Source organism: Arabidopsis lyrata (genome assembly GCF_000004255.2).
Source record: "Arabidopsis lyrata subsp. lyrata unplaced genomic scaffold ARALYscaffold_1, whole genome shotgun sequence".
Classification (NCBI taxonomy): Eukaryota; Viridiplantae; Streptophyta; class Magnoliopsida; order Brassicales; family Brassicaceae; genus Arabidopsis; species Arabidopsis lyrata.
Window position 1 is genome coordinate 15,409,900 of NW_003302555.1, and position 26,253 is coordinate 15,436,152.

General features: G+C 36.9%; 6 protein-coding genes and 1 long non-coding RNA gene across 11 annotated transcripts; 4 read left to right on the forward strand and 3 right to left on the reverse strand.

Moving 5' to 3' along the window:
• The first annotated feature begins 4,278 nt into the window (after positions 1-4,278).
• On the forward strand, positions 4,279-5,874 carry LOC9329822 (protein BEARSKIN1). Its single transcript, XM_002890992.2, has 3 exons — positions 4,279-4,799; positions 4,889-5,157; positions 5,243-5,874. The coding sequence occupies exons 1-3, from the start codon at positions 4,637-4,639 to the stop codon at positions 5,726-5,728; spliced, it is 918 nt and encodes a 305-aa protein (XP_002891038.1). The 5' UTR covers positions 4,279-4,636; the 3' UTR covers positions 5,729-5,874.
• Positions 5,875-6,274: 400 nt separating this feature from the next.
• On the reverse strand, positions 6,275-8,253 carry LOC110225121. The gene is made up of 3 exons (XR_002329522.1): positions 7,905-8,253; positions 7,352-7,444; positions 6,275-6,766 (listed from the first exon to the last, which is right to left on the reverse strand). It is a non-coding gene; the product is annotated as an uncharacterized LOC110225121 (long non-coding RNA).
• A 1,501-nt stretch (positions 8,254-9,754) lies between these two features.
• On the forward strand, positions 9,755-11,834 carry LOC9327101 (uncharacterized protein ycf45). Of its 2 annotated transcripts, none has more exons than XM_021014840.1 (9): positions 9,755-9,929; positions 10,007-10,069; positions 10,153-10,230; positions 10,320-10,540; positions 10,621-10,693; positions 10,775-11,059; positions 11,162-11,305; positions 11,389-11,460; positions 11,564-11,834. In XM_021014840.1, the coding sequence occupies exons 1-9, from the start codon at positions 9,777-9,779 to the stop codon at positions 11,633-11,635; spliced, it is 1,161 nt and encodes a 386-aa protein (XP_020870499.1). In that variant the 5' UTR covers positions 9,755-9,776; the 3' UTR covers positions 11,636-11,834. The 2 variants fall into 2 exon arrangements, with proteins under 2 accessions (XP_020870499.1, XP_020870500.1); XM_021014841.1 differs by having other exon boundaries at positions 11,410-11,460.
• A 1,221-nt stretch (positions 11,835-13,055) lies between these two features.
• Positions 13,056-18,809, forward strand: LOC9327102. Its single transcript, XM_021010978.1, has 2 exons — positions 13,056-13,437; positions 18,367-18,809. The coding sequence occupies exons 1-2, from the start codon at positions 13,348-13,350 to the stop codon at positions 18,538-18,540; spliced, it is 264 nt and encodes an 87-aa protein (XP_020866637.1). The 5' UTR covers positions 13,056-13,347; the 3' UTR covers positions 18,541-18,809.
• On the reverse strand, positions 18,780-23,071 carry LOC9327103 (CLP protease regulatory subunit CLPX3, mitochondrial). Of its 4 annotated transcripts, none has more exons than XM_021010974.1 (15): positions 21,964-23,071; positions 21,809-21,870; positions 21,604-21,686; positions 21,425-21,504; positions 21,212-21,262; positions 21,051-21,125; positions 20,888-20,965; positions 20,545-20,601; positions 20,379-20,449; positions 20,195-20,294; positions 19,990-20,094; positions 19,745-19,807; positions 19,508-19,630; positions 19,261-19,379; positions 18,780-19,051 (listed from the first exon to the last, which is right to left on the reverse strand). In XM_021010974.1, the coding sequence occupies exons 1-15, from the start codon at positions 22,786-22,788 to the stop codon at positions 19,036-19,038; spliced, it is 1,908 nt and encodes a 635-aa protein (XP_020866633.1). In that variant the 5' UTR covers positions 22,789-23,071; the 3' UTR covers positions 18,780-19,035. The 4 variants fall into 4 exon arrangements, with proteins under 4 accessions (XP_020866633.1, XP_020866631.1, XP_020866632.1 ...); XM_021010972.1 differs by having other exon boundaries at positions 19,261-19,428; XM_021010973.1 differs by lacking the exon at positions 19,745-19,807 and having other exon boundaries at positions 19,261-19,428.
• Positions 23,071-25,326, forward strand: LOC9329823 (pentatricopeptide repeat-containing protein At1g33350). Its single transcript, XM_021010976.1, has 2 exons — positions 23,071-25,048; positions 25,158-25,326. Exon 1 carries the CDS (start codon positions 23,176-23,178, stop codon positions 24,790-24,792), a length of 1,617 nt encoding a protein of 538 aa, XP_020866635.1. The 5' UTR covers positions 23,071-23,175; the 3' UTR covers positions 24,793-25,048; positions 25,158-25,326.
• On the reverse strand, positions 25,255-26,076 carry LOC9327104 (22.0 kDa heat shock protein). The gene has a single exon (XM_002893716.2). It carries the CDS (start codon positions 25,970-25,972, stop codon positions 25,397-25,399), a length of 576 nt encoding a protein of 191 aa, XP_002893762.1. The 5' UTR covers positions 25,973-26,076; the 3' UTR covers positions 25,255-25,396.
• Between the last annotated feature and the right edge of the window lie 177 nt (positions 26,077-26,253).

The following is a 26,253-nucleotide window of genomic DNA, read 5'->3' on the forward strand; positions in this document are numbered from 1 at the left end:
TTCTGTTTAAACCATACCAACTAAAGTAATTAAATTACTACAATTGGTAAATGCCGGTCCTATCGACTAGCGAACTACTTTTTTATTGATCCAACAAGAAATGTTGGCTTTCAAAGTTTCAAACTTGCAATTATTTGACAGAATTGGGGACCTTTATAGAGGTCAATGCTTAATGAATGACTAATTTAGTAAATAGTAAGTAGTAGTAGCAAGGAGAACATATAGATATACTTAGGTCTACTTATAAGTAGTATTAGGGATTTTTCTGATTACCCTTAGGTCGTCTTTAACTATATACATATTTATTTATTATACACTTCTTCAAGATGGAAGGATTTGGAGACTCCATTCTTGTGTGATAGTCAGCCAATTGTTTTTTGGTTGGAACATGCGAGATATGTAAGAAATGTGGTCTCGAACGAAATAATAGTAAAGGGTGATATGTTTTGTGTAAAGAGTGGAACATGAGATTGACGCTAAGGTAAGTTGTGCCGACTTTGTTGCAACAAATGGCATGTATATATATATATATATATATATTTTTAATGTGAAGATTTTATTCCAAAGGAAAATTACAAGCTAACTAATGTTACAAAAGCTACCCATTAACACAGGAACAAGAGACAGAAAAATAAAAATTACAACGGAAAAGAAAGACGACTGAAGTAAACTTGAAGGAGAGACGCGGAGCGAGATCTACCACAATCTCGATGAGGCATTAACAACCAAATGATATTCGACTTTTGTGGAAGACCAAGCAACTTCATGTTGCTTCTTTTAGAACCATAATATAGCATGTCCATCGAAGTTTATGATATATGAAATGGTGAAAGCGAAGTCGTATGTATTATCTGCATCCAAAACCGATATATTGTTATACGGTTACCATGTTGAAGGAAGATGCAACCATTTATACTACCACTCGCTTCTTCCTTTGCAATGGTCTTTGTTTTAGTGATGCATAAATTGTAAACGGCGGTCCACGGCATAAAACGAAGGTATTGTACTAAAATCTCATCTTTTGGGTTAGCCGAAGTGACAATAGTCACATTGACTGCCAATAACAATGTGGTATTCGATTAGATCATCAAGTATCTCTCATGAGGTAATTAAATATGAGCTTTGGTGAAGGCGCATATGTTTTTTTTAAGTTGGTCTGCATTTTTTTTTTATATACCTGATCGGCTGATCCGGTCAGTTCGGGAGAACGCACCGAAGTGTTACCATGTGGACTCGTAGCCAACACCTAGATGTTGGATTACCACACTGTCTAACCCCAAGTTGGGAATGCTTTCCGACTAATGCCCGGGGGCAAGGGCGGACCCACTTGTATTAATGGGTGGTCAGCTGACATGCCCAATTTTTTAAAAATTTCTTAAGTATATATATATAGGTTTTGCATATAAACCCGCTTAATTTGATTTAATGACATAATCTTAATAATTTGACCCTCCCATATTTTATGTTGTACGTAGGAAGCCCAATAGTCCATAATAAAAGAAGGTTTATATTTCTTTCATTTACTTTAAATTAGAATTTAGAAACAAAGTTGGCCCATATCTTTAACCTAATTATTATACTTTGCCAACTTTGAGTTGAATTAAGGAGAACGTGACTTTTCATTTACTTTAAATTAGAATTTAGAAACAAATGAAACTCTGATGAAAAGATTTCAGGACATGAAAGATCGTAGAATGTTTTTGTAGACGTTTTTTTATTTTTTGGATGAACCTTTTGTTGGATGTTTTTTTTGTTTGGGACGAACTTTTTGTTGGATTTTTTTAGTATTAATGATAATTTTTTTAATTATGTTTTGACTTGGGTAAAATAAAATCCTTGGTCCGCCAGTGCCCGGGGGTATCCAGTTAGTCTAATCTCATATACCATGTGAATTGCTTGGGTCAAAACTCAAGTTCAGACTTACCACACAAATGTGATTTTTGTTTCCAAGGTAGATTGAACCTAGGTTAGGTTAGTTCCTTCCAACATTTCCTCAGTTCTCTCTTACCATTAAACTACAGCCGTATGGGCAAGTTGGTTTGGCTTTAATCATCCCAATCTTTGTGAGAAGATCGATGATATATTTACGTTGCATGAGGTATAAAAATTTGGTGGAACGTATGACTCCGAAGCAAAAAGATAGTTAATATCGCTTAAACCTTTGACTAAGAAGCGTTCTGTAAGACAAGTGAGAGATTGTTGAATTATTTGGTTACTGCTTCCAGTGACAATTATGTCGTCTATATATACAAGGAAGTAGGAGTATTAGCCATGGTAATAGTCTAATAGATGAAGAGATGACAAAACTGACGGCTAGAAGAGTTGACAAAACTGACGATTAGAACATACGCAATAATAAACCTAATCAGGAGGTGAAGTTTAAATATCTATGTACACGTTAATAGGATAACAACTCCCACCATTGTCTAAAAGTAACCGCGGATCTTCGTTTTTAGTCGCATGTATTTTAAAGAGGTCGGCCCTGTTCGGACGTTAATCGCAGCGACAGCGACTGACTATCAGAAAAATGGCCTTTACATCTCCTCCATCCCTTCTTGATCACCTCCTCTTCATCTCTCCTAATTTCTGTCGCTGCGATTGAATCTGAAGAATTTGGAATCGCTGCACAAATCAGCGACCAAACCCAAGCTTTTCTATTGAAGTAGCGACAGTCGCTTGATTTTTAAATCAAATTGTCATTTTCAGATCTGTACTATTTCTTATTTTCTTCTCCAATTTACAGATTTGTAAGACACAACCCAACTTAAAAAAAAAAAAAACAAAGCCAAAACACAGTCGTTTAAAAGGCAGTCGCTAGTTAGAGTCGTACGACTGTTAAAAGAACATGGCCGTCTTGTTTGGCTTAATTTTTGTTTTTGTTAGAATTTTATAAAAAAAAAAAAGAAACAAAATTCGTCTCAATTACTCACTTTGTTTTAAATTAGTTGTCATTTTAGAAGTTAATTTTTTAAAAAATTAGTTGTCGTTTTAGGTTTTCAATGCATATTTTTGACAGATTTTCTAATTTTATCTATACTCTCTTAACTTATTAATTGATCGTATCACATCAAACAATACATTAGTTAGGGGTAAAACAGAAAAATTGAATGTTTTCTTAATAAACGTGAAAAAATTTTAAACGACAACTAATTTAAAACGGAAGAAATATTTATTTTTGACAACTAATTTTTCGTACCTTACCGCATCTTTCTACTTATATAAACAATATTCCTACACATTGGCTAATTTGAGCCAATCCAATAAAGCTGTTGAAAAAAAATATATATATTTATTAGTTAAATATATTCTTACAGATTCATTTCACTTATTTACTTTCACATAACGTACGTAGATCATTTAATTTCGAGAGAATAATTAGAATTTTCTTACGCAATTAGACCATCTCCAATGTATTTCCCTATTTTTAGACTTATCTCTATAATAGAAGTAAGTATTCTCTATTTTTACTCCAATGTGTTTATCTATTTTTTCCTCTAAAAAGTTTAACTTTATTTATAGGGAAAAAAAATAGAGATTCTCTATTCTCACCTCTATATATAGAGAAAAAAATAGAGATCTCTATTTTAGAGGTGAGAATAGAGGTGGGTTGGAATAGATTTATCTCTAAAATAGAGTTTAGAGGCAAATATAGAGATGAGTTGAAGATGCTCTTAAGCTCAAATCTCTAAATTCACCTTAGTCATTTGTTAGAATTAAATTAACCGTATGTCAACGTACATATACCAATACCATCACCACAATTCTTCCCATGTGCGATGCATGCACGGAATTTTAATTACCTACTCGTTCGTTCTCTTGTTAAATTATCTCAAATTTCAAATCCCATTTCCATTGAGTTCATAAATCCATTTATATATTGGTTGCTTAAGTCAATGAACAATAAATCAAGGAATTAGACAGATAGAATGCTTGAAAGTTAGACAAACCAAATAAAATCAGAAAATATCTCAAAGGTCACAAAATACAATTGGTCAATTAGCCCCATTGTCCACTGTACTGCATGCATGCCCTTTTCTTTTATCTAACTATCGAGTAAAACTAGTCGATTTAATAAGATTCATATTAATTGCTAACCAAACTTCACACATTTAATTACACAAATATGGACCGTATAATCAGAATTGGAGTTCCCCATATGAAATTTTTTTCTTTGACGAAAACCTTTGCTTACGGAGCAATTAAAATCAACACGGATTCGTTATTAATTAATAACATAACATAATGATAATTATAATTATATTTTCAAATTCACCGGGATCGTTTGTTTTATAAATGAATAATCAAGTAGCTAGGGTCAACGTTCACGCAAGTGTAATAAGGCTTAAATGCTGTGGAAGAGTCTTGATTTTTCAGTTTCACGATAGCTTTTTAAGCTTCTCCGGCGGCGTTGTCACCGGCCGTCAACTTCTTCGCAAACATACTATAAATATTTGATTATTTAATTTGCGATAATAGAGTTGACGATTACGTGTGTAATCATCTCTTAGGATTTTCTCTAGGTCTATATAAACCAAGAACAAGAAGAGTGCTTCAAACAAAAGGCAGATCATTGTAATTAAGAGCTCTATTGTATAGCTTTGTACTCAAACAAACATTGATCATATTAAACCGGAAAATGAGTTCGTCTAACGGAGGTGTACCGCCCGGTTTTCGATTTCATCCAACGGACGAAGAACTTCTTCATTACTACTTGAAGAAGAAGATTTCTTATGAAAAGTTTGAGATGGAAGTCATCAAGGAGGTTGATTTGAACAAGATTGAGCCGTGGGATTTACATGGTACGTTCTTTGATTGATTAAAGTTTATGATCCAATTCTCTAGTTAGTTACTATATATACATATGCATTGCTTCTTCTTTTTCGTGCAGATAGATGCAAAATAGGATCAACGCCGCAAAACGAGTGGTATTTCTTCAGCCACAAGGATAGGAAATATCCGACAGGTTCAAGGACGAACCGGGCAACCCACTCGGGTTTCTGGAAGGCGACAGGACGTGACAAATGCATAAGAAATTGTTACAAGAAGATAGGCATGAGGAAGACTCTTGTCTTCTACAAAGGAAGAGCTCCTCATGGCCAAAAGACCGATTGGATCATGCACGAGTACCGTATTGAAGACACTGACGATGACCCTAGTGTATGTATATATCTCTCTTCTTCATTAGAAGATTGTAAAAGCCAGTCCAATTTTTATTGAATAAGCCAATCTTTATATAATGCAGGAAGATGGATGGGTTGTATGTAGAGTGTTCAAGAAGAAAAATCTATTCAAAGTAGGGAATGATGTTAGCTCAAGCATTAACAACAATAGGCTTGAAGCTCGTAGCTTCATTCGCAGAGAAAGCTCTTACCAAGGAATCTCAATGTTTGAGCTTAACAAGCCTGAAGAGATTGGTATTCATCAATACCCTCAACCACCAATGTTTCAGCCTCATCACAAGCCTCTTTCAATTGGCTATGACTATTCATTGGCTCTTCTTCCAAGAGAAAGCGAGTACCAACAAGCGTGTGAGCCATCAGGGGTTGAGGTTGGCACGTGCAAAACTGTTGGTGAATGGGGAATGGTGAACTGTCAAATGGGGATTCATGAGGACTCGTCTAGAGCGATGAGGTTTGAAGATGAAGGAAACAACAATCCGTCCACGGTCCAGCCACCTTCGAATCTGCTTTCATTGCGCGGTGAAAATGGATTTCTCGGGTTGTTTTAAATAGATGCTGATAATGTTATATATATGCATCTTTTCGTAAGTTTGTATGCTTGTTCTTTGATTACATGTATCCATTTATTTCTTTTTGTAATTGGAAGCAAATTGCTTCACTGATATAAAGTTAATAAGAATCGACGTTTAAACTAGTTGATTTGTTCTGTTATTGTATAAGAATCCAAAAGGATGTGTGTAACTACCCAAAACAAAAAACTATTTTTAATTTTAAATAGAGGTTTTTAAACAAAATTGGAATGTTTCTAAGTGTCAAATTTTGAACCGGTGGTCACTAATGAATGAGTTGTTGTAATATAGAACGTCAAAATCAACTTTAATCTAAAAAGTTAAAACCAACAGCTAGATGGATCCATGGCAACCAAAGTTACATAGGGCCTGTTCGTTTGATCATCTCGCATTTCTATCCAGATTGTCCATCTAAATGTTCCATCCAAATGCTTCATCTGAATGTTGTTCGTTTCAATTTTTGGATATTCATTTGGATGGAGCATCTAAATGAACTTTTGTTTGTTTTTTGGATATTCATTCATTTGGATAGTAAGAGGCAGCAGCCGAACCCATTGACATATCGTATTCCTTAAGGCGTATGTATCAACTTTAAATTTGTCCCGCGCAACAAATTTCAACGATGAAGTCCCATCCTAGCATAAAATGTGACTAAACCACAACAAGGAAACCTATCATCACATTTGGTTTGCCCGGAACGGTCCATCAAAAGTGCATAGACTTGTCGAACCTCCCCCATATCGAAACCTTCCGATTTATCCACTCGTTGCTTATATACTGAACCCTGCACGATAAAAATTTCTCGGTAGCCTTATCGTTTCCCTACCGCAGGATTCATCGTCTCCCTTCCTCTTCAAGGTATCCAAATTTCTTTTGAAATCTATATATACATTTTTGGATGACTTTTAGCAAATAAATCCTGGGGTTGGGAAGTATTTACAACTTCTGCCACTGGTGGGTCGGTTTTTATGGCATTCGGCTGACCCGGAAATATCCCAATCGGATCTCTTTTATTTTCTGTCAAATTATAATTAAAACGATATTAATTAGTGATAAAATATCAAATAAAAGATTTAGGAAAAAAACAACCAATCCCTCAAATATCTCCAAAATTTGTCGCCGAATATTTTCTATACTCTACAATCCAAGATTTCTTCTATCATTTAATTACTATCAACATACCATTTTTGAATAATACACATCAACAAAATCTCTAACAATAGAGATTTCATAGACAAAATAATCACTCTTTCCCATTCAAATCAGTTCGTTTTCAATGCCTAATAAATATTCCGAGATCTATGCTATTTCTCATAATTCACCACATTCAATTTGAAAGATTTATTATTCCCTGTAATATCTCCACAAAATCAATTTAAAGAAACTTATTTATGTCTCATAAAAACGCATAATACTGGTATATTCCAAAAAAACGAACAAATTAAATGATTACCTCCCTAATATCTTGATTCATGTAATATTTTCTCATTAATGGCTACTAATTATTAACCTAATTAATTTTTCCTATAAATAATCTACACCTAAACGCCATTCTACATCACCAAACACAAAGTTACGAATTACTTAGCACATTACACATACCTTATTTCTCTTCACAATGGCTACTTTTGCATTTCTCAAAGACGTCCGCTCCTACAAGACATCTTGAAGGATTCAAGTCAAAATCCTGCATTCCTGGCGTCAATACCCGAAAAAAACACTGGTGAAACTCTTGAGATGGTTTTGCTAGCGGATGAAAAATGGTTCAATCGATCCCTAAATTTTATTTTATACTATCATATCTTTTCTAATATTTCTCAATTTTTTTTTCCTTCTCTGTTTTGTTTTTCTGAATTGTTTCTTCTCTATTTTGTATATTTGAATTGTCAGGCTGATAAAATTGCATCAACCTATAGTCAATCACTTTCTCAGGTACAGTTTCTCAAATCTCACTAAAACTATAGTCTATCACTTTCATTAATAAAATATAAACAATCACAGTTAAGTTTATAATAATGTTTCTACTTGCAAATGAAATGTTGCGCATGAACTTTAATTTCAGACTATAAAAATCTCCCCCATATCATCAAATGGTTACAATTAAAGAATTTGAAAATTGTTAACGAGTGACATAAAAACAGAAGAATGAACATACCTTTCCGTATTGCAGACCACCATTGCGAAAAGACAAGATCAGAGTTGATAAGCAAGGGCTTAGAGAATTAGATCAAAACAAGTTTAGGGTCTCGACTGGATGAAGGATCACACAAAAGAAGTTGAACACCATGAAATTGAGATCAAAATTATGGAGAAACTGATCTCTCCGGAAATCAGATCAGATTAGAGACTAAGAAGAAACCGAGAGGTTCTGAACCAGTCGAAGAAACAATTGAATCCGAAAATTGAAAACCCAGATTTGAAGATCAGGGATCGAGAGGCGAGTGAAGAAGATGAGAGATGAAAAGCAGAGAACGTACCAAAGCAGAGAACGTACCAAAGCAGAAGCCGCACACACCGATTTTTCCCTTTGTTCTCAGCTTTTTTTTTTAATGTGCTTCATCTTTTTTTTTTGGTGCAAACCTTTTTTTTGGTATGTCCTATGATGAGTAATAACATTAATGTTAGATTTGGTGAGTAAACGAAAATTGTCCACACACACCTTAGAATTATTAATATATTTCATAAATTATATTCCTTCCGTTTCATAATATAATACGTTTTGAATAAAGTTTTTTGTTTCACAATATAAGTCGTTTTCGAGTTTCAATGCAAATTATATATAATTTTAATATTATATGATTATTTATATTATGCAGGCTCTTTTATGATTGATTGAACTTTTAAAAAGTAGATCTTCTTAATCGGTGTGTTTTTATCTAAAACGACTTATATTATTAAACGGAGGGAGTATATTTAAATCTTAGTTTGGAATTAATCAACTTGAAAATTGTCCCAGCATTTATTATATGCTACAAAATGTTATATATAGTTACATCTCTTTACTTTTACAACAACTAATTTAAATTGATTAAATTCCAAACGAAAACAATTTATTTATTTATATATTAGACAAAAATATATATTTTGAGCCTAAGTAACTTAGACGAATCCTGGTCAAAAGATCCGTGTCTTTTTTAAACGATTCTTTTTAAACGGGTCCTACACTTCTGTGTTATTTTATTTATTTTATATTTTTTTGATGTTTTTACGAATGCGGTGCTTTACAGGTTTGCGGATTGGTTCGTCAAAGTGTACCAAATTCTAACTACGTGTTTCTGGACATGTCTATTAATGTTTGGACGCGGTTATATTTGTATACACATTTATTTAATATTTAAAGATATATGTTCAACATTGTTATTTGTCTTTTAATTCGCATTTTTATAAATTTAAAGACTCACATTTTCTTCCAAAAGATGTAAATAAAAATTTATATGTGAAAACATAATTAAATAAACAATTTCACCAATTTAAATTTCTTTGCACAAAAAATAAATATATATATATATATATATATACTAAACTGTTTAATTATTTATGTATGCAACAATAATAAGGACATAAAAAATTAATAGTTTCTTAAAATTTACAAAACTAAAACTATAATTTCAATACAATTATATGTAAATGCACAATACAAACATAAAACAATATTTTAAAAAAAAAAAATACATCAACACTTAATGAACTATATGTTTTCGTTTCTGTATTTTAAACTTTGAAACATCAAACATGCTAATTGTACACGAATTAATATTTACTTATATCTATATATACATTTTGTAATCTATAGTTTATATCTTTAGATAATCTACCTAACCATTTAAATGCCGATTTTTTTAAAAAATCATAGCCCCGCGGTGTACCGCGGGTTAAAATCTAGTGTAAATTATAGGTTGAGATAATTAACGTAGGCTTGATTTTGATCAGTGAAAGTTCTCGATAGCTCAAAGCCCAACAAGGCCCAAAGGCCCAGAGATTTAATAATTTTGGTGGTGGTTTTGAGAAATCTTCCTTATCGAGAACTATGGCCGGTGTGTGCGTCCCATGGGGCGGCGGAGCTTGTCGTCTCTTTTCCCCAATTCGCCGGCGTTTTCCGGTTTTCTCCACCGTCGCTTCCCTTTCTCTTCCAGATTCCTCCGCCATGATCGTCGACGACAATCTCGCCGCATTTCTTGAGGTCTAATTTACTGTAAAATCACTCTCTGTTCGTCTTTGTTCTCTACACTTGAATCTGAATATTTGCCTAATTCTTAGATTCTTCCAAAAGATCTTCGTCATCGTCTCCTGAACGATTCTCGAAGAAACCAGCTCGTAGAGGTTGTTGTTACTCTTCAATTTCTTTTGTGATGAACAATTTTAAAGGCTAAAAATGGAATGAAAACATTTTGAATCTTGATTAGGTGATTATGGATTTGGGAAGACCACCTGAAGCACGTTATCTTGGAGAACCTGGAGGCCAGTATCTTAGGAACAACGAGGTAAAACTAATTATGGTATTTGTGTCTTTGATCTGTGTGTTTTGTGTGTTTAAATCTGGAATCTTGTATCCATGAAAACACTAGCTTAGGTATCTATGGAAGAGTTAGAGGATGCTCAAGAGCTTGTAGGTGAATTTGGGGCTGATAATAGGGCTGGAATAGAAGGTACATTGCACAGGATATCAGCTATTCGTAATCGTAAAGGCTTTATTGTCGGTTTGACTTGTCGGGTTGGGAGAGCTGTGAGTGGTCACATTGACATGCTTTATGATCTTCTTCACTATGGCAAAAGCATCTTGTTTGTTGGACGGTACTTGTTTCTTGTTTTACACCCTACTCTTATGCTTCATTCTACTTCAGTGTTGATGATTTGATCGTCTTCAACTATAGGCCTGGTGTTGGTAAGACCACTGTTTTGCGGGAGATTGCTCGTGTCTTGTCTGATGAATTCCAGAAAAGAGTGGTGAGTCTTGCCTATCCCTAATTTTTCTTACCCTGAAGGTTCTGCATTTTTAAGTGATTAAGTATGTGTTGCGTTTTTTAGGTGATTATTGATACAAGCAACGAAATAGGAGGAGATGGCGATATTCCACACTCAGCTATTGGAGGTTCGCGTAGAATGCAAGTACCTAAGCCATCGTTGCAGCATAAAGTGATGATTGAGGCAGTAGAGAATCATATGCCTCAAGTGATCATCGTTGATGAGATTGGCACAGAAGCTGAAGCGCTTGCTTGTCGTTCCATTGCTGAAAGGGGAGTGATGCTAATTGGCACTGCTCATGGAGAGCAGCTACAGAACATCATAAAGAATCCTACTCTTTCAGACTTGGTAATAGTTTCTACACCGCTTGTCTGATTTAATGTTACTCCTTGCTTCTAGTTTTCACAAAGTTTTTCTCATGTTCTTTTACCTTCTCATCGTTGGTTGTAGATTGGGGGCATTGAGACTGTCACTCTTGGAGATGAAGAAGCAAGGGCGAGAAGGACTCAGAAGAGTATTCTCGAGAGGAAAGCTCCACCGACTTTTTATTTCTTGATCGAGATGAGAGAAAGAGATTATTGGATTGCACATCAAGTAAGCCTCCTGTTTCACAGATCTTTTCTTGTCTCTGCTTGCAGTCATTCTATATCAAAGATCAAATGTATCAACAAAACTAGTCCTCTTTTACTCTCGTCCAGACTGAAAAAAGTGTTGATATGTTGCTTCGCGGAAGAAATCCCATGGTTGAGGTATATAGAGTAGACTCAACAATATCATTTGATAATATACATAATGATTGATTATTTGAGATCAAAAGATACTGATTCGATTTTTATAAATTATGGTTTTCAGGTGAGGAGAAGAGATGAGGAGTACAAGGTGGTGATAGAAAGATGGAAGGCGTACGACGGGCAAGGCATATGATCTTTCTTCATCGTTGTCAACTTGCGACTCTTCCTTAAAATTTGTCTTTCTTAAATGATCAACCATTTGTAGAAAATAATCAAAGGAAAACGATAAGCATGCATCAGTCTCTCATAGTTTCATTTGTATTCATATACGCAATTGTATCGATACTCAAATGCAATGTATTTCACGAGCCAACGGTTCATGGCACCAAGCATATCTCATGCAAACATTACATCTATCACAATTCACACAAGCATGATCCAGAAAATTCGAAAAGATTGAAACTTCAAGTTTTCATGTCAGAAAGAAGACAAAGGATGATGCCAATTTCCTAGAAGACGTGATGGATCACAACGATGAATTCATCCTTGGATGAAAAAATTGTTTCAACAAGACCATCAAGAAGGTTTCTCTTTCTTCATTGTTTCCTAAAAAGCATATCAGATCTTGATCACGATGCGTAGCTTCCAGCTGAATTCCATCTCTTGAAACACAACTCATGCGTAGTTCCTTTTTCGCTATCGAACACGATGATTTTCAACCCATGATTGTCAACGAAATTGATCTCTTCTTCTGTGAAGTATTTTAGAATATGCTCATTCACGGATTCTTTAGGTATAAGAAGCCGTGTTTGACCTCCAACGTCTCTATTAGTGAGTGTTTTCTTGATCTATGGGGGCACTTAGTTCTGTTGATACATTCTCTATGCCTCTCTCTTCCCTTGACATGTTTCTCAAGTGTGCGAGACTAAGTACTTCAGAATCAATGGAGAGATTTAATTCTGTTGATACTTTATTTGCATCCTTTATGCCCCTTGAGATGTTTCTTAAGTGTCGGAGACTAACTTCTCTTTCGTTTCTTGGGGCAGAAGGAACCACACGGGCCGGGGCCAAATCTCCACTTTGACAAGAAAAGAGATGGCGTTTTTGGAGAGGATGGAGGAGTATCTTCAGTGTTCATTACCATTCCTTCGTTTCTTGTATCACAAGACACCATATATGCCAATCCTTCACCGTGGTACGGAAAGAGAGGCATTGTTGGAGACAGAAGAAAAAAGGTGTCATAGGGAATGTTACTTTCGAGAATTGTTTTATATTAGATATGAACTTCACAATCCTATTTGGTAAAGGTATTCACAATTCTAATGTGTGTCGAAGATGGATATATTCAATAATTATCTAATTTGTGAAGGAAAATAGTTTCTTGTCGAAATCATCCAACAAAATATTTTTAATTTGAGAGATTATCTTATATTCACATTCGAGAAACCTCCACAAATATGCACAGCTACCAAAAAGTATTTTCACAAAACCAATCATGCCATACTTGTTAAGCTAGTCATATGTTTTCAATTCCTATATGTTGCATGATTAACGTCTTTTTTTCGTTATTATGTTGGCAATTTTTATCCTTTTAATAGCTAAAGTTCTTAATGTAGTTGTTCATATTGGCCGAAACCAGGTGCGCATGAAGGTACTTGCTTGCGGTAATCCAGGAATTTTGAAAAGTCAATAATGACCCTAATTCATTTTGTTCTCATGCGGGTAACTACACCAAACCAGTTGGAGAAAGCATCTGGTTTTGACTCTTACTAGCGGCTAATTTTATCCCCTTGTCATATTATATAAGAAACCACCATCAAATCTCTTCTTCTTTCATCGGTAAACTTTTACAACACACAATTCAAAAGTTACAAGAGTGTCTCTGAATTTCTTTCCAATCAAAAGATGAGTTCAACGAGTAAAGCATGGTTAGTGGCTGCAAGCATCGGAGCCGTGGAAGCGTCCAAGGACCAACTAGGCATGTGCCGGTGGAACTACTTTGTTAGAAGAAAGTTTGTTGGAGAGAAAATCAAGAAATTCTGTTATTCTCATTAATCAATGTTGTTCTGTTTACACTCGTTTTATACAATGAGAACTAAGATCCGGTTTACTCTGGTTTATCAATACCAGATCACAATAACCAAATCATTTATGGTTTATCATAAACCAAACTCTAATACCCTCCCTCAAGATGGCAAGTAAATGGATTTAAGTGACATCTTGCTAACAAGAGCATTAAACTGAGTAGGGAATAAAGGTTTTGTGAAAACATCAGCAAGCTGTTGATCAGTCTTGACATGTAATGTCTTGATCAAACCGCTTATTACCTTGTCACGAACAATGTGGCAGTCTAGCTCAACGTGCTTTGTGCGTTCATGGAAGACAGCATTATTGGCAATGTGAATCGCAGCTGTTGAATCGCAAAAGAAAGCCACAGATTTTGTTTGAGGTGCATGAAACTCTTTTAACAAGTTGACAAGCCAAGCAACCTCCCGAACAGCAAACTCCATTGCTCTGTATTCTGACTCTGCAGATGAATGTGAAGCAGTCTGTTGCTTTTTGGATTTCCAGGAGATTAAGGAGGTCCCCAAGAACATACAAAAGCCAGATGTAGATCGTCTAGAATCAAGACAAGATGCCCAATCTGCATCTGTATAAGCTTGAAGAACTAAATCACAGTCTGCAGAATAAAAAAGACCATTTCCCACAGTACCTTTCACATAATGGAGAACCTTCTGAGCCGCCTTCATATGTGAATTCTTAGGTGCTGAGGTAAACTGGCAAAGCTTGTTAACCGCATATGTAATGTCAGGTCTAGTTATGGTGAGATACATCATTTTCCCAACCAATCTCCTATAAGCTGCAGGATCGTCCATCATTGGTTCATCACCATCTGAAACAAGTTTAATACTGGGATCCATTGGAATACTAGACGGTTTACAAGCAAGCAGACCAGTCTCTTCTAGTAAACCCAAGGCATATTTCCTTTGACAAAGAGAAATGCCTGAGCTATTACGGGCTATCTCCAAACCCAGAAAATACTGAATAGGACCGAGATCTCTTAGCTTAAAAGCTTTTTGTAAATCTTCTTTCAACTGAACTACTTCATCATCATCATTACTTGCAATAATGATATCATCGACATACACAAGAACTGCAACATACCTTCCATTCACATTTCTGACAAAAAGAGTATGATCAGCCTGTGATTTCTGAAAACCTAAGGACATTAATGTGGAACTGAATTTCAGAAACCACTGCCTTGAGGCCTGCTTCAATCCATAAAGAGATTTTTGTAATTTACAGACAGCATTAGGTGGTAGAGCTTCACCTTCCTTAGATGTATAGCCTGGGGGTAATGTCATGTAGATTTCTTCGTCAAGGTCCCCATTTAAAAAGGCATTGGAGACATCGAGTTGGTGTAAACTCCATTTCTTTGCTGCTGCTACCGCCAACAAAGTCTTAACCGTTGTCATCTTAGCTACAGGTGAGAAAGTATCGACAAAATCAACTCCTTCTTGTTGAGTGTAGCCCTTGGCAACTAAACGAGCTTTGTAACGCTCTAAACTTCCATCTGCATTTAACTTCACTTTGTAAACCCAGCGACAACCAATGGCATGTTTATTTTCTGGCAAAGAACAGATCTTCCAAGTCGCTGTTCCTTCTAAAGCTTGTAATTCTGCATTCATAGCTTTCAACCAATCATTACATTTTTTAGCTTGAGCAAACGAAGTAGGCTCTGCATACTTTGTGACAGAGCAGACATATGCTCTTTTTGACGCTGATAAACCATCATAGCTCATAAAATTGGCCAATGGATATTCAATTCCAGAAGACGACAGGTTACAATAGTAGTCATTAAGATAGTCAGGTGGCTTACTAACTCTACGAGTCTCTTTCACTGGAGGAACAGCAGTAGCTATAGGAGATACACTGTTGGTACCCTCATTCACAACTGTAGGACATGTACTCACAACTACAGGAATAGAAGGTGTAGGAACAACAGAGATACCTTCTGTAGATACATCATTGCTGGTGAAGAAATCAGGTAGAGTAGGAGAATCCTCTTTAGCAAATGGAAAAATATCTTCATGGAAGACTACATTCCGAGATACATGAATACTATTGGACTCCAAATCTAAAAGTCTATAACCTTTGACTCCTGATGGATATCCAAGAAACACACAAGCCTTTGCTCTTGGCTGAAACTTATTTCGGTTTTTGGAGGATGTAGAGCTGTAACACAAACAACCAAAAACACGAAGACCACCATAATCAGGTATTTTAGAAGTAAGAACTTCATAAGGAGACTTATCTTGAAGTAGAGGTGTAGGCAATCGATTGATGAGAAACACAGCTGTAAGAACACACTCGCCCCAATAAGCAATAGGAACATGAGCTTGGAACATCAGTGATCTTGCAACATTCAGTATGTGCTGATGCTTCCTCTCTACTACAGAGTTCTGTTCCGGTGTTTCAGGACATGAAAAGTAGTGAATAATACCTTTAGCCTTGAACAATTCTGCAAACTTCAATTCTGGTGCATTGTCAGATCGTACACCCTTCACTTTACTCTTATACTGAGTTTCAATCATTGTCAAAAACTCAGGGAAAATAGTCAACACTTCATTCTTGTTCCGCAGGAGATACAACCAAGTGACTCTTGTGTGGTCATCGACTATGGTGAGGAAGTATCTATATCCATCAGGTGTGGGAACTGCAAAAGGACCCCAAACATCGATGTGAACAAGATCAAATGCAGATTCACAAACATTGTTTTTGGATTTGAAAGGAAGATGCTTCTGTTTTGCAAGTGGACAAATCGTGCAATGAAAAGATCTTTTATTCCTCTGTTTAAAACCAAGTACATCCGTAACAATATTCGACTTCTCAATAGAAGGATGACCTAATCGGCTATGCCATAGACTAGAATCAACAACAATGTTTGTAGAAAAATTAATCTGCTTAGAAGAATCCATGATACTATGAACATCCAAGACGTATAGATTGGAAATTTGCTCTCCTCTACCAATCATCAGCCCCTTGATAGGATCCTGTATCATGCAAGAATCTTCATCAAACGTAACTCTATATCCCAAATCCTTAGTCAACTGGCTGATACTCAGAAGATTTAACCTAAAATCAGGAATATAAAGCACATTATTCAATATAAGAAACTCATTCAGCTTAACTGTACCAATACCAGTGATTTTAACTCCAAAACCAGTTGGTAAGGTTACTGAATTATTTAGAGTTTCAGATAAACTCATAAACAAACTCTTATCATGACAAACATGATGAGTCGCTCCACTGTCTATTATCCAAGACTCAGAGGATAATACTGAATCTGCAGCTCTCAAAGCACCAACAAAACCAATAGTGGAAGTAGAGAAAGCTATACCAGGAAGTGCAGTAATCGTAGCACCTGAAGTAGAAGCTGCTGAAGTATTAAGCTGAGAATTGAAATAAGCCACAACCCCATTTATCTGATCTTTAGTTAAAACTTTGGTAAGACCAGTGAGTAAATCATTAGTAGCAGTCTCTGTCATGGCCAACTGAGCAACAACTGGCTGAGTAGGAAAAGAGCTCTTATCTGCTTGATTTTTGTGCTTATGCTTGAAACCAAGTGGATATCCATGAACCTTATAACACTTATCCACTGTATGCCCTGTATATCCACAATGAGAGCATATTATCTTTTGTGGTTTAGCATTGTAAGTTGCATTGACAGAAGGTGGAACTTGTTCTGGTGCAGAAACATGAAACGCCACTGCATTAGTAGGAACTGGTGTGAAACTTCTTTGACTGTGATCTTGATCCAATAGGTTATAAACTTCAGCCAAAGTAGGAACATGCTTCTTCATTATAATCTGGCTTCTAATAACGGCATAAGATTCATTTAAGCCAGCCAAGAACTTAATAACTCGAGCATGATCTCCACGTTTGTCCATAGCTTTACAACAATCACAATGTTTGCACAGCTTAGCACAATCAGAACTATCCAATTCATTCCAGAGAGTTCGCAGAGTCGTATAATACGTAACAAGATCCATAGTACCTTGCTGTAATGACCAAATCTGTTGAGACAATTGATAAGAACGCGGAAGATTAGTGATATGATACCGAGTCATCAAATCATTCCATATCTCTGAAGCATCATTGAAACGAAGTATACTCTTGTAGATCTGCTTCGATACTGAGTTTAACAACCAAGATTTCACCATACTGTTACATCGAGACCAAATTCTGAACATAGAATCAGATTCAAGAGGTCGCGGAACAGTTCCATCAATGAAAACTAGCTTATTCTTAGCATCCAAGGCTATCTTAATAGCAATCTGCCAATCATCATAGTTCGTACCATCAAAGACTTCAGAAACAATGGAAATACCAGGATTATCACTATTTGTGAGATGGAACGGAGAATGAATACTGTCGTGAGAAATAGTCGCCGGAATAGAGCTCCGATTCCGATTAACAGGTGAACCTTCGGGAGATGAATCATCGCGATTGACCGATCTGCGAGCTGAGGTAGGTACACGGACCGTGCGACGAGTGATTCTGCGACCAGGCACCATCGGAAAAACGGAAGATATACGACGGAGATGAAGAATTTTAGTGTAATTTTTGCTCGATACAACAATTTCTCAGCCAAATAGCCATAGAAATTGATCGAAGAAGAAGAAAATCAGAGATTTAGGTCTAGAATCGGATGAATTTTGAAGAATTCATCGCTCTGATACCATGTTAGAAGAAAGTTTGTTGGAGAGAAAATCAAGAAATTCTGTTATTCTCATTAATCAATGTTGTTCTGTTTACACTCGTTTTATACAATGAGAACTAAGATCCGGTTTACTCTGGTTTATCAATACCAGATCATTATAACCAAATCATTTATGGTTTATCATAAACCAAACTCTAATATACTTGATCCGGTCGGTGAATCAACGTATCCGTAACAACATGAGATCCGCTTCTCAGGCAAACAGCTTCTCTTCGTCAACCGCGGTTGCTTGCCGTAAGGATGATGACAAGGCGAAGCAAACTGAGGAGTCACTTAGAACGGTTATGTACTTGAGCTGTTGGGGTCCTAACTAAATGGATACATGGATGATTGAGGCTTAACTAATTGTTTTTGGTATGCATTGTATATGATAGATTCGTCGTATACTAAATGCAAAAAAATGATACTATGTACATAATGTAAAAATAGATAATGAAATTTTGGGATGCAATAAAATCTTATGATGATGATGTAAAAGTACCAAAACCAACCACAAGCTTCAGTATTTGTTTTGTGATGAGTGATTGAATAAAATGTGGTAATAACATGATCAGACAAACTAATAACACTTTTTATTTTGAAACAGAGAGAGTTACAAATGTTGTTTTTACACGATCCTATTCTTTCTTTCTATGTAACAAACAATTCAACTTCCGAATCTGTAAGCTAACAATTTATTGTACAAAGTGGATAATTCCTCTTGCACTTTTATGAATGCTATTGTTCTTTACAAATAATCAAAAAAAAACTCTTCATGTTAAGATCCTTCTTTTCTCATTCTTTTTACAATCTCATTGCTCTCGCCGAGCCTACTCTTTCGTCAACCTGCAAATTACACTCATCAGCTTTCATTGATCATTATAGCCAAGTGCAGACACACAAGTGTTGAATAAAGAAACAGGCAAGACTTTCAGAAGAGTAAAATATCTGACATCAACCGCCACATAACAGTGGCTTCAAGAATAAGACTGATATTCAATGAGTTTATATTTGACTATCAAGGAACAGACAACAAATGATCTTTGCAGTCATACCATTGATTCTGTAGCATCTTTCGACTTGTTCTCGCTGAGGTAACGCTCAAAAGCCCCGTCTCCTCTAAGTATTTTTGCTGAGCATCCACGAGAAGCTTCTGAGCTTGTTGATTCCTCATCTACTATAACCGCGTCGATTCTTTCATCTCCCTTTTTATCATCTGGAATCTGAAAAAAGAAATGAAACAGAAGTGTGAAGGTAATAGTTATATAGTACCTTATTAATATTTGTGGTAGCTGAAGTTACCTCAAACATGGCTTCGGTAAGAATGCTTTCAAGTAAGGCTCTTAGTCCCCTCGCACCTGTATTCTTCACCATTGCTTGCTTGGATATTATCTCCAGCGCTTTCTCAGTAAAATGCAGTTTCACCTGAAATTTCGCAACAGATCATGCAATCAGGGACCAAAAAGTCAAGTTTGAACTTAAAACACTGAATATTTTAACATGCAAGTCTTGGCAAGTGTATATTTTAAGGGAGCTTACGTTGTTCATGCTAAATAGTTTCTTGTACTGTTTCCCAAGAGCATTTTTGGGTTCTACAAGCACCTACAGGGCAAAAAGCAAAGGCAATATTAGCTACCCTTAAATATGAGAGGAGCAATAAAATCAAGGCCTCGATGATGGCAACCGCTATCTCACTTTGATTTTACTAGCTGCAACATGAGCAATCAAAGAAATGCACCATCCGCTACAAGATAAACTAAAAGTTTTGAAGAATGTTAAATTACCCGAATGAGCTGGTCCTCTGTCAGAGCTGACAAACTAACTAATATGGGAAAGCGTCCTACAAACTCCGGTATAAGACCATAGGCTGTCAGATCGGCACTCTCGACCTGAAATGTAGCCGGTGTTCCAAAACTAAGATCTCTTTTCAGGAATGAGAAGTGATTACACTGGGAAACAGAGGCTTAACAAAAATTGTGTAGTGTTTACCGATTCTAGCAAAGATGAAGTTATTGCACCACTTGTCACTCCACTGGTAGCCATGTTGGCACGAACAGGAGCTCCAAAACCAATTGATGAGTCTTGTCGTCTGGCAGAACATTAGAGATCCTGATCAAAGTCAAAACAAAGAACCCCTAATCTATTGCAAAAAAAAGGACGCATCATGAATTACCTATCCACAATGGTCTTCTCAAGGTCAACAAATGCTCCTCCACAGATAAAGAGGATATCTTTTGTGTCTATCTGTACATCATAGGGACATCCAGTAATGGATTCATATGAGAAAACAACACCTTTAAATGTAATATAGGTCAATGATCAAAGTTCTAGCTCTAAACCTGTATATGGTCACCCCGCGGATGCTTCCTTGCACCTTTCCCTGGAACATTTACGATCTGGAAAAAAGAAGAAGATCCAACGATCAATGCAGAAGCAAAGCATGAATCCACAACCCTTCAGAGATAGAGCCTCAGAAGTAACACAGATGTGCAATCATATGTGATGTCGCATACATCAAACATATCAATAACCTTTCCATCCTCTCTTGAGGTACATTGCAAAGACATTTTTAATGAGGATCACTTCTGGAGACTTCTCTATAACTAGCTATGCAAGTGCCTCATGTCTAGTGAAGAATGATTTCAGTAAATGCATCAAAGGGTAATAAAGCAATCCACTTACAGTGCCTTCCAGTAATTTTAAAAGTGCCTGTTGAACACCTTCCCCAGAAACATCTCGGCTAATATTTAAACTCTCAGCCTGTAGAAAGGAAAATCCATGAAGCATAAAGCCCAATTATCTTGTTTTTAACGAGTTCAGAAGATATCATGTCTTGCATACTGACCTTCTTCGTTATCTTATCAACTTCATCAATGTAGACTATTCCCTGTTGTGCTGCTTGCACGTTAAACTCAGCGACCTACAAGTCATAAGGGAATCTTCTAAAATGTAACAAGATGGAAAGTGTGCTGGGAATGTTAATCGCGACTTAATAAGAAGTGGTACCGTTAGTAGCTTATGAAGGATTGATTCAACATCGTCACCAACATAACCAGCCTGTTAAGACACCATACAAAAGCTGGGTCAACGAGCAACATACGATATCATAATTCCAGGAGTTATGCCTAATATATTTAATTTGGATCCCAAAAAAACCATTGAAAGATCTGCAGCCCAATGATTGAAGTGGTGAGAATCATGAGCTTATCATAATCTTACCTGAGTCAGTGTAGTTGCATCAGCAATGACAAAAGGAACATTTACAAGCCGAGCTAAAGTCTTTGCAAGTAATGTCTTCCCTATTGTTCAAGAATCAAATAAACAATCATAACAGAGTCAGCAGGGATAGTGTAGGAAGTAAAGAATAGAATATGATCAGAAAAACACAAAGCTCATACCAGAGCCAGTAGGCCCCATCAAGAGGACATTGCTCTTATCTAATTCTACATTATCGTCATCATCAATTGGTTGTGCTGCTGACCTAGGATTCAAGGTCCACAATGTCAGCTTCCAACGCAAACCCTTATATATCACAATAAACCATAACGGATTGAAAACGGTGACCGAATCATGTAACTAAACAATGGATGAGAGAGGACCAACCCTTTCTTCATAGAGGTATGATAAATTCTCTTGTAGTGGTTATACACAGCGACAGAGAGCACCTATGATCAAAATCAAGACCACCATGCCGTAAGTAACAAATCAATCACACGACCATGATCAGAATCCTTAGATGTTAAGTGAAAAGTCAGAACCTTTTTAGCACGAGTTTGACCAATGACGAACTTGTCAAGCCATTTACAAATTTCCTTTGGAGTAGGAAAGTCTCTGCCAAGGCTAGCTCCACCCCATCGACTAACGTCATTAGCTGCATCAGGTAAAGGAGAAGTAGTCTCCACGGTACTAGGAGAAGCATTCACAGGAATGGTAGTAGGAGGAGAAGAGTTCAAAGAAGGATGAGAAGGAGGAGGAGGAGGAGGAGGAGGAGGAGGAGGAGACCAATCCTCAGGTGGCTCAGCACCATAAGATCTAAGTGTATCCCAGAAGGAAGATCTAAGCTTGTTTCTGTAATTGAATCCTTGATTTAGATCTTTTGAATGTTGTTGTTTCCTTGTAGATTTGGAAGTAGCAGCATTGGTTGGAGATTGAACACGACCGATCTCAATGAATGTTCCTTGAAGAGGAGAGACACCACGAGGGTTGAATCCATAAGCTGTTTTACAAGTCGGACAGAAATTCATAGACTGGAAATTGGTTTTATCTCCGGCGCCGGAGGAATCTGAATCATCAGGACGTTGAAGAAGATTAGAAGATGGGAATTGACGATTAGAGAAGAGAAGATCCATTTGTTTTGAGCAACGAGGACAATTGGGCTCTGCTCTTAACTTCCGACGACTCACAGGTACCGGAAAATCATCTCCTCCTCCTCCTCCGCCGCCTTGTTCCGATTTGAATCGTTCTTGAATACGACGGCGAGGCGATGAACCCAATTCCAAAGAATTAAGATTGGGAACAGGTGAAATCGAACGAGCATGTAAAGCTAGAGACTTTAGATTCCTCCATCTCCAAATTCCAGACATTTGATTGATTTTGAAAACAAAAAACGAAGATTTGTATGTGTCTATGTATGTGTGTGTAACAGACAAATCAGAACATAGAGAAAATAGAAAACTTAAGATCGGAATCAATGACTCTGCATCAGGTCCGATGATGTTTTTGTGTCTTTTATATATATATACACGTTATTGGAAGAATCTGTCTGAAGGAAATTAATGAATGAGCGTTAGGTTAGATTAGATCGAGTAAGGAAACCTTAAAAAGCCATCAATTTGGAGAAGAAGAGAAACGATAAAACCGGAGAAAGTGAAGAAAGAAAACGATAGACTCGGAGAGAAAAAAGACGAAGCACACACTTTTATCCATCTCTCTCTCTCTCTCTCTCTACACGTTTGGTGGAAGAAGAGCACATGGGGACACGTGTAACGCAATTCACTTACCTCCACGCGCCGTCGTCACACATGGCGGAGGAGTTAGTGAACCAATTCATCTCCGCCGCGATCTCAAAGTCGAGACATTTGAATCATTTGAAGCAAGTTCAGTCCTTTTTGATAGTTTCTGGACTAAGTCATTCACATTTCCTCTGTTTTAAGCTTCTTCGTTTTTGTACTCTTCGTCTCTGTAATCTCTCTTACGCTCGCTTTATCTTTGATCGTTTCTCTTTCCCTAATACTCATTTATACGCTGCCGTTTTAACTGGTTACTCTTCTTCTCTTCCTCTTCATGCTTCCTCTGCTTTCTCATTCTTTCGTCTCATGGTTAATCGTTCTTTTCCTCGGCCTAATCACTTTATCTACCCACTTGTTCTTAAGTCTACACCATATCTCTCCTCTGCTTTTTCAACTCCTTTGGTTCATACCCATTTGTTTAAATCTGGGTTTCATCTCTATGTTGTTGTTCAAACTGCTCTGCTTCACTCTTACGCTTCCTCTGTTTCTCATATAACTCTTGCAAGACAACTGTTCGACGAAATGTCTGAGAGAAATGTTGTTTCTTGGACTGCTATGCTTTCTGGGTATGCTAGGTCTGGTGATATCTTTAATGCTGTTGCTCTCTTTGAAGAAATGCCTGAGCGTGATGTTCCTTCTTGGAATGCGATTCTTGCTGCTTGTACTCAGAATGGTCTTTTTGTTGAAGCGGTTTCTCTGTTTAGAAGGATGATTAATGACCCTTGTATTCGTCCTAATGAGGTTACTTTAGTTTGTGTTCTCTCTGCTTGTGCTCAAACTGGTACGCTTCAGCTGGCTAAAGGGATTCATGCGTTTGCGTATCGTCGTAATCTTTCTTCTGATGTGTTTGTTTCGAATTCTTTGGTTGATTTGTATGGAAAATGTGGTAACTTGGAGGAAGCAAGCTCTGTTTTTAAAATGAGTTCAAAGAAAAGTTTAACAGCTTGGAATTCTATGATCAATTGCTTTGCACTCCATGGTAGAAGTGAAGAAGCCATAGCAGTGTTTGAGGACATGATGAAGTTGAATAGTCACGATATCAAGCCAGATCACATTACTTTTATCGGTCTTCTCAATGCGTGTACTCATGGGGGTTTGGTATCAAAAGGCCGAGGTTATTTCGATCTGATGAAAAAAAGATTCGGTATTGAGCCAAGGATTGAGCACTATGGCTGTCTAATAGATCTTCTAGGCAGGGCAGGTCAGTTCGATGAAGCTTTGGAAACTATGTCCACGATGAAGATGGAAGCGGATGAAGCGATTTGGGGCTCATTGCTTAATGCTTGTAAGAAATATGGCCATTTGGATTTGGCTGAAGTTGCTGTAAAAAATCTTGTTGCTTTAAATCCCAACAATGGAGGTTATGTGGCTATGATGGCAAATTTATATGGAGAGATGGGTAATTGGGAAGAGGCACGCAGAGCTAGAAAGATGATCAAGCACCAAAATGCTTATAAACCACCAGGCTGGAGTCAGATTGAGATCGATAACAAGGTTCATCAGTTCTACTCTCTTGACAAATCACATCCGAAGACGGAGGAGATATATATGATACTGGACAATTTGATATCTTTCTGACACTTTTATGTCCTAGTTTCTCTATATGACTTGACACAGCTGCTTCTGCTTTCTAACAGCGAGCTTCCTGCATCGATTTACACCGGATATATGGCTTCAGAGAAACTGTGGAAGCTGGAAATATTTTTCATTGATCTCTCCACAGGTTACTGATAACCAAAAGCTGGTACGGTAATGTTATGTACTCTTTTGTTGTACTGTAAGAAGAGAAACTATTACGTGATATTGCAGAAACAATATGTTGCTTCTTAAGAACGTAAGTCTTGCAATTCCTCTCTGACTTGTTATCATGTGATTCTTTCTGTGATTCCAGCAAAATACTTTTAGTTTACTCTCTGTTTTTGCATGTTCTTTGAATTTTACAGGTCCATGGACAATTAAACATTCGAGAAGAGGAAGTCTCTTACGCCAAGCATTGGTACTCGTTAGTTATGACTTTAAGCTTTCTAACACTTCCTCATGTATCTTTATTGGGAATGATCAATAAACAAGGCACGCAATATAAAGACGTGTTACAGAATTTATTCGCGTAAAGAAGACGAGATTACATAGATTCTATAGACATCAAACACAGTCCTGGATTCAACAAGATCTCTTTTTGTGTCTAAGCAGAACTGACTTTACCAGTTTGATCCTCTTCGAACGCAATATCAACAACCCTTGGACCTTTGACTTTGTCTTGGGAAAGCTTGTTGATGGTAATGGTGAGGACACCGTTATCAAGCTTGGCCTTGACAGAGTCCAAATCCACATTATCAGGCATCCTAAACTGTCTCCAGAACTTGCCATGTGACCTTTCTACTCTATGCCAATGGTCTCCTTCTTTCTCTTCCTCTCTTTTCCTTTCGCCGCTTACTCTCACAACTCGATTCTCCTCCACTTCTATCTTTACCTCATCCTTCTTCATCCCTGGCACATCAAGCCTGATCACATGCTCTTCTGGTGTTTCTTTCCAGTCCACTCGCACAGGAGACAGAGCCAAGCTCTGATCCCTCTCGAGACCTAATGGGATTTGCTCCAAGACTCTGAAAGGATCAGGAAACCGATCTCGCCAGAGTTCAGATAAGAGACTGCCAGGAGTATCGAATGCAGATGGCAAGGACCCTTCAGTTGTTTTGATATTTCCGACTAACAGAGTTACAAAGAAAAGACCTAACAAAGCAAGAGAGGTTTGCTTCATCTTTGGCTACTGCTGGCTTTTCTTGCAGAAGGGGTAAATAGGGTGTGATATTGGTTATTACTTCTTGTGATGACCTTTGTTGTTTGTTCTCTTCTCTATGAGGGTTAGGTGCAAGTCTGTAGTGAATATATAAATGCGTCTTATGAAGTAAATAATGCTACAGATTCTCGAACACTCTATTTTACTCAAGTCTTGACAGAGAGCTTGAGAATGTTCTACACATAAGCTTGGTTTGAGCCTTCAAGGGTCTTCTGTAATGTTCCAGACACTTCATGGTAATT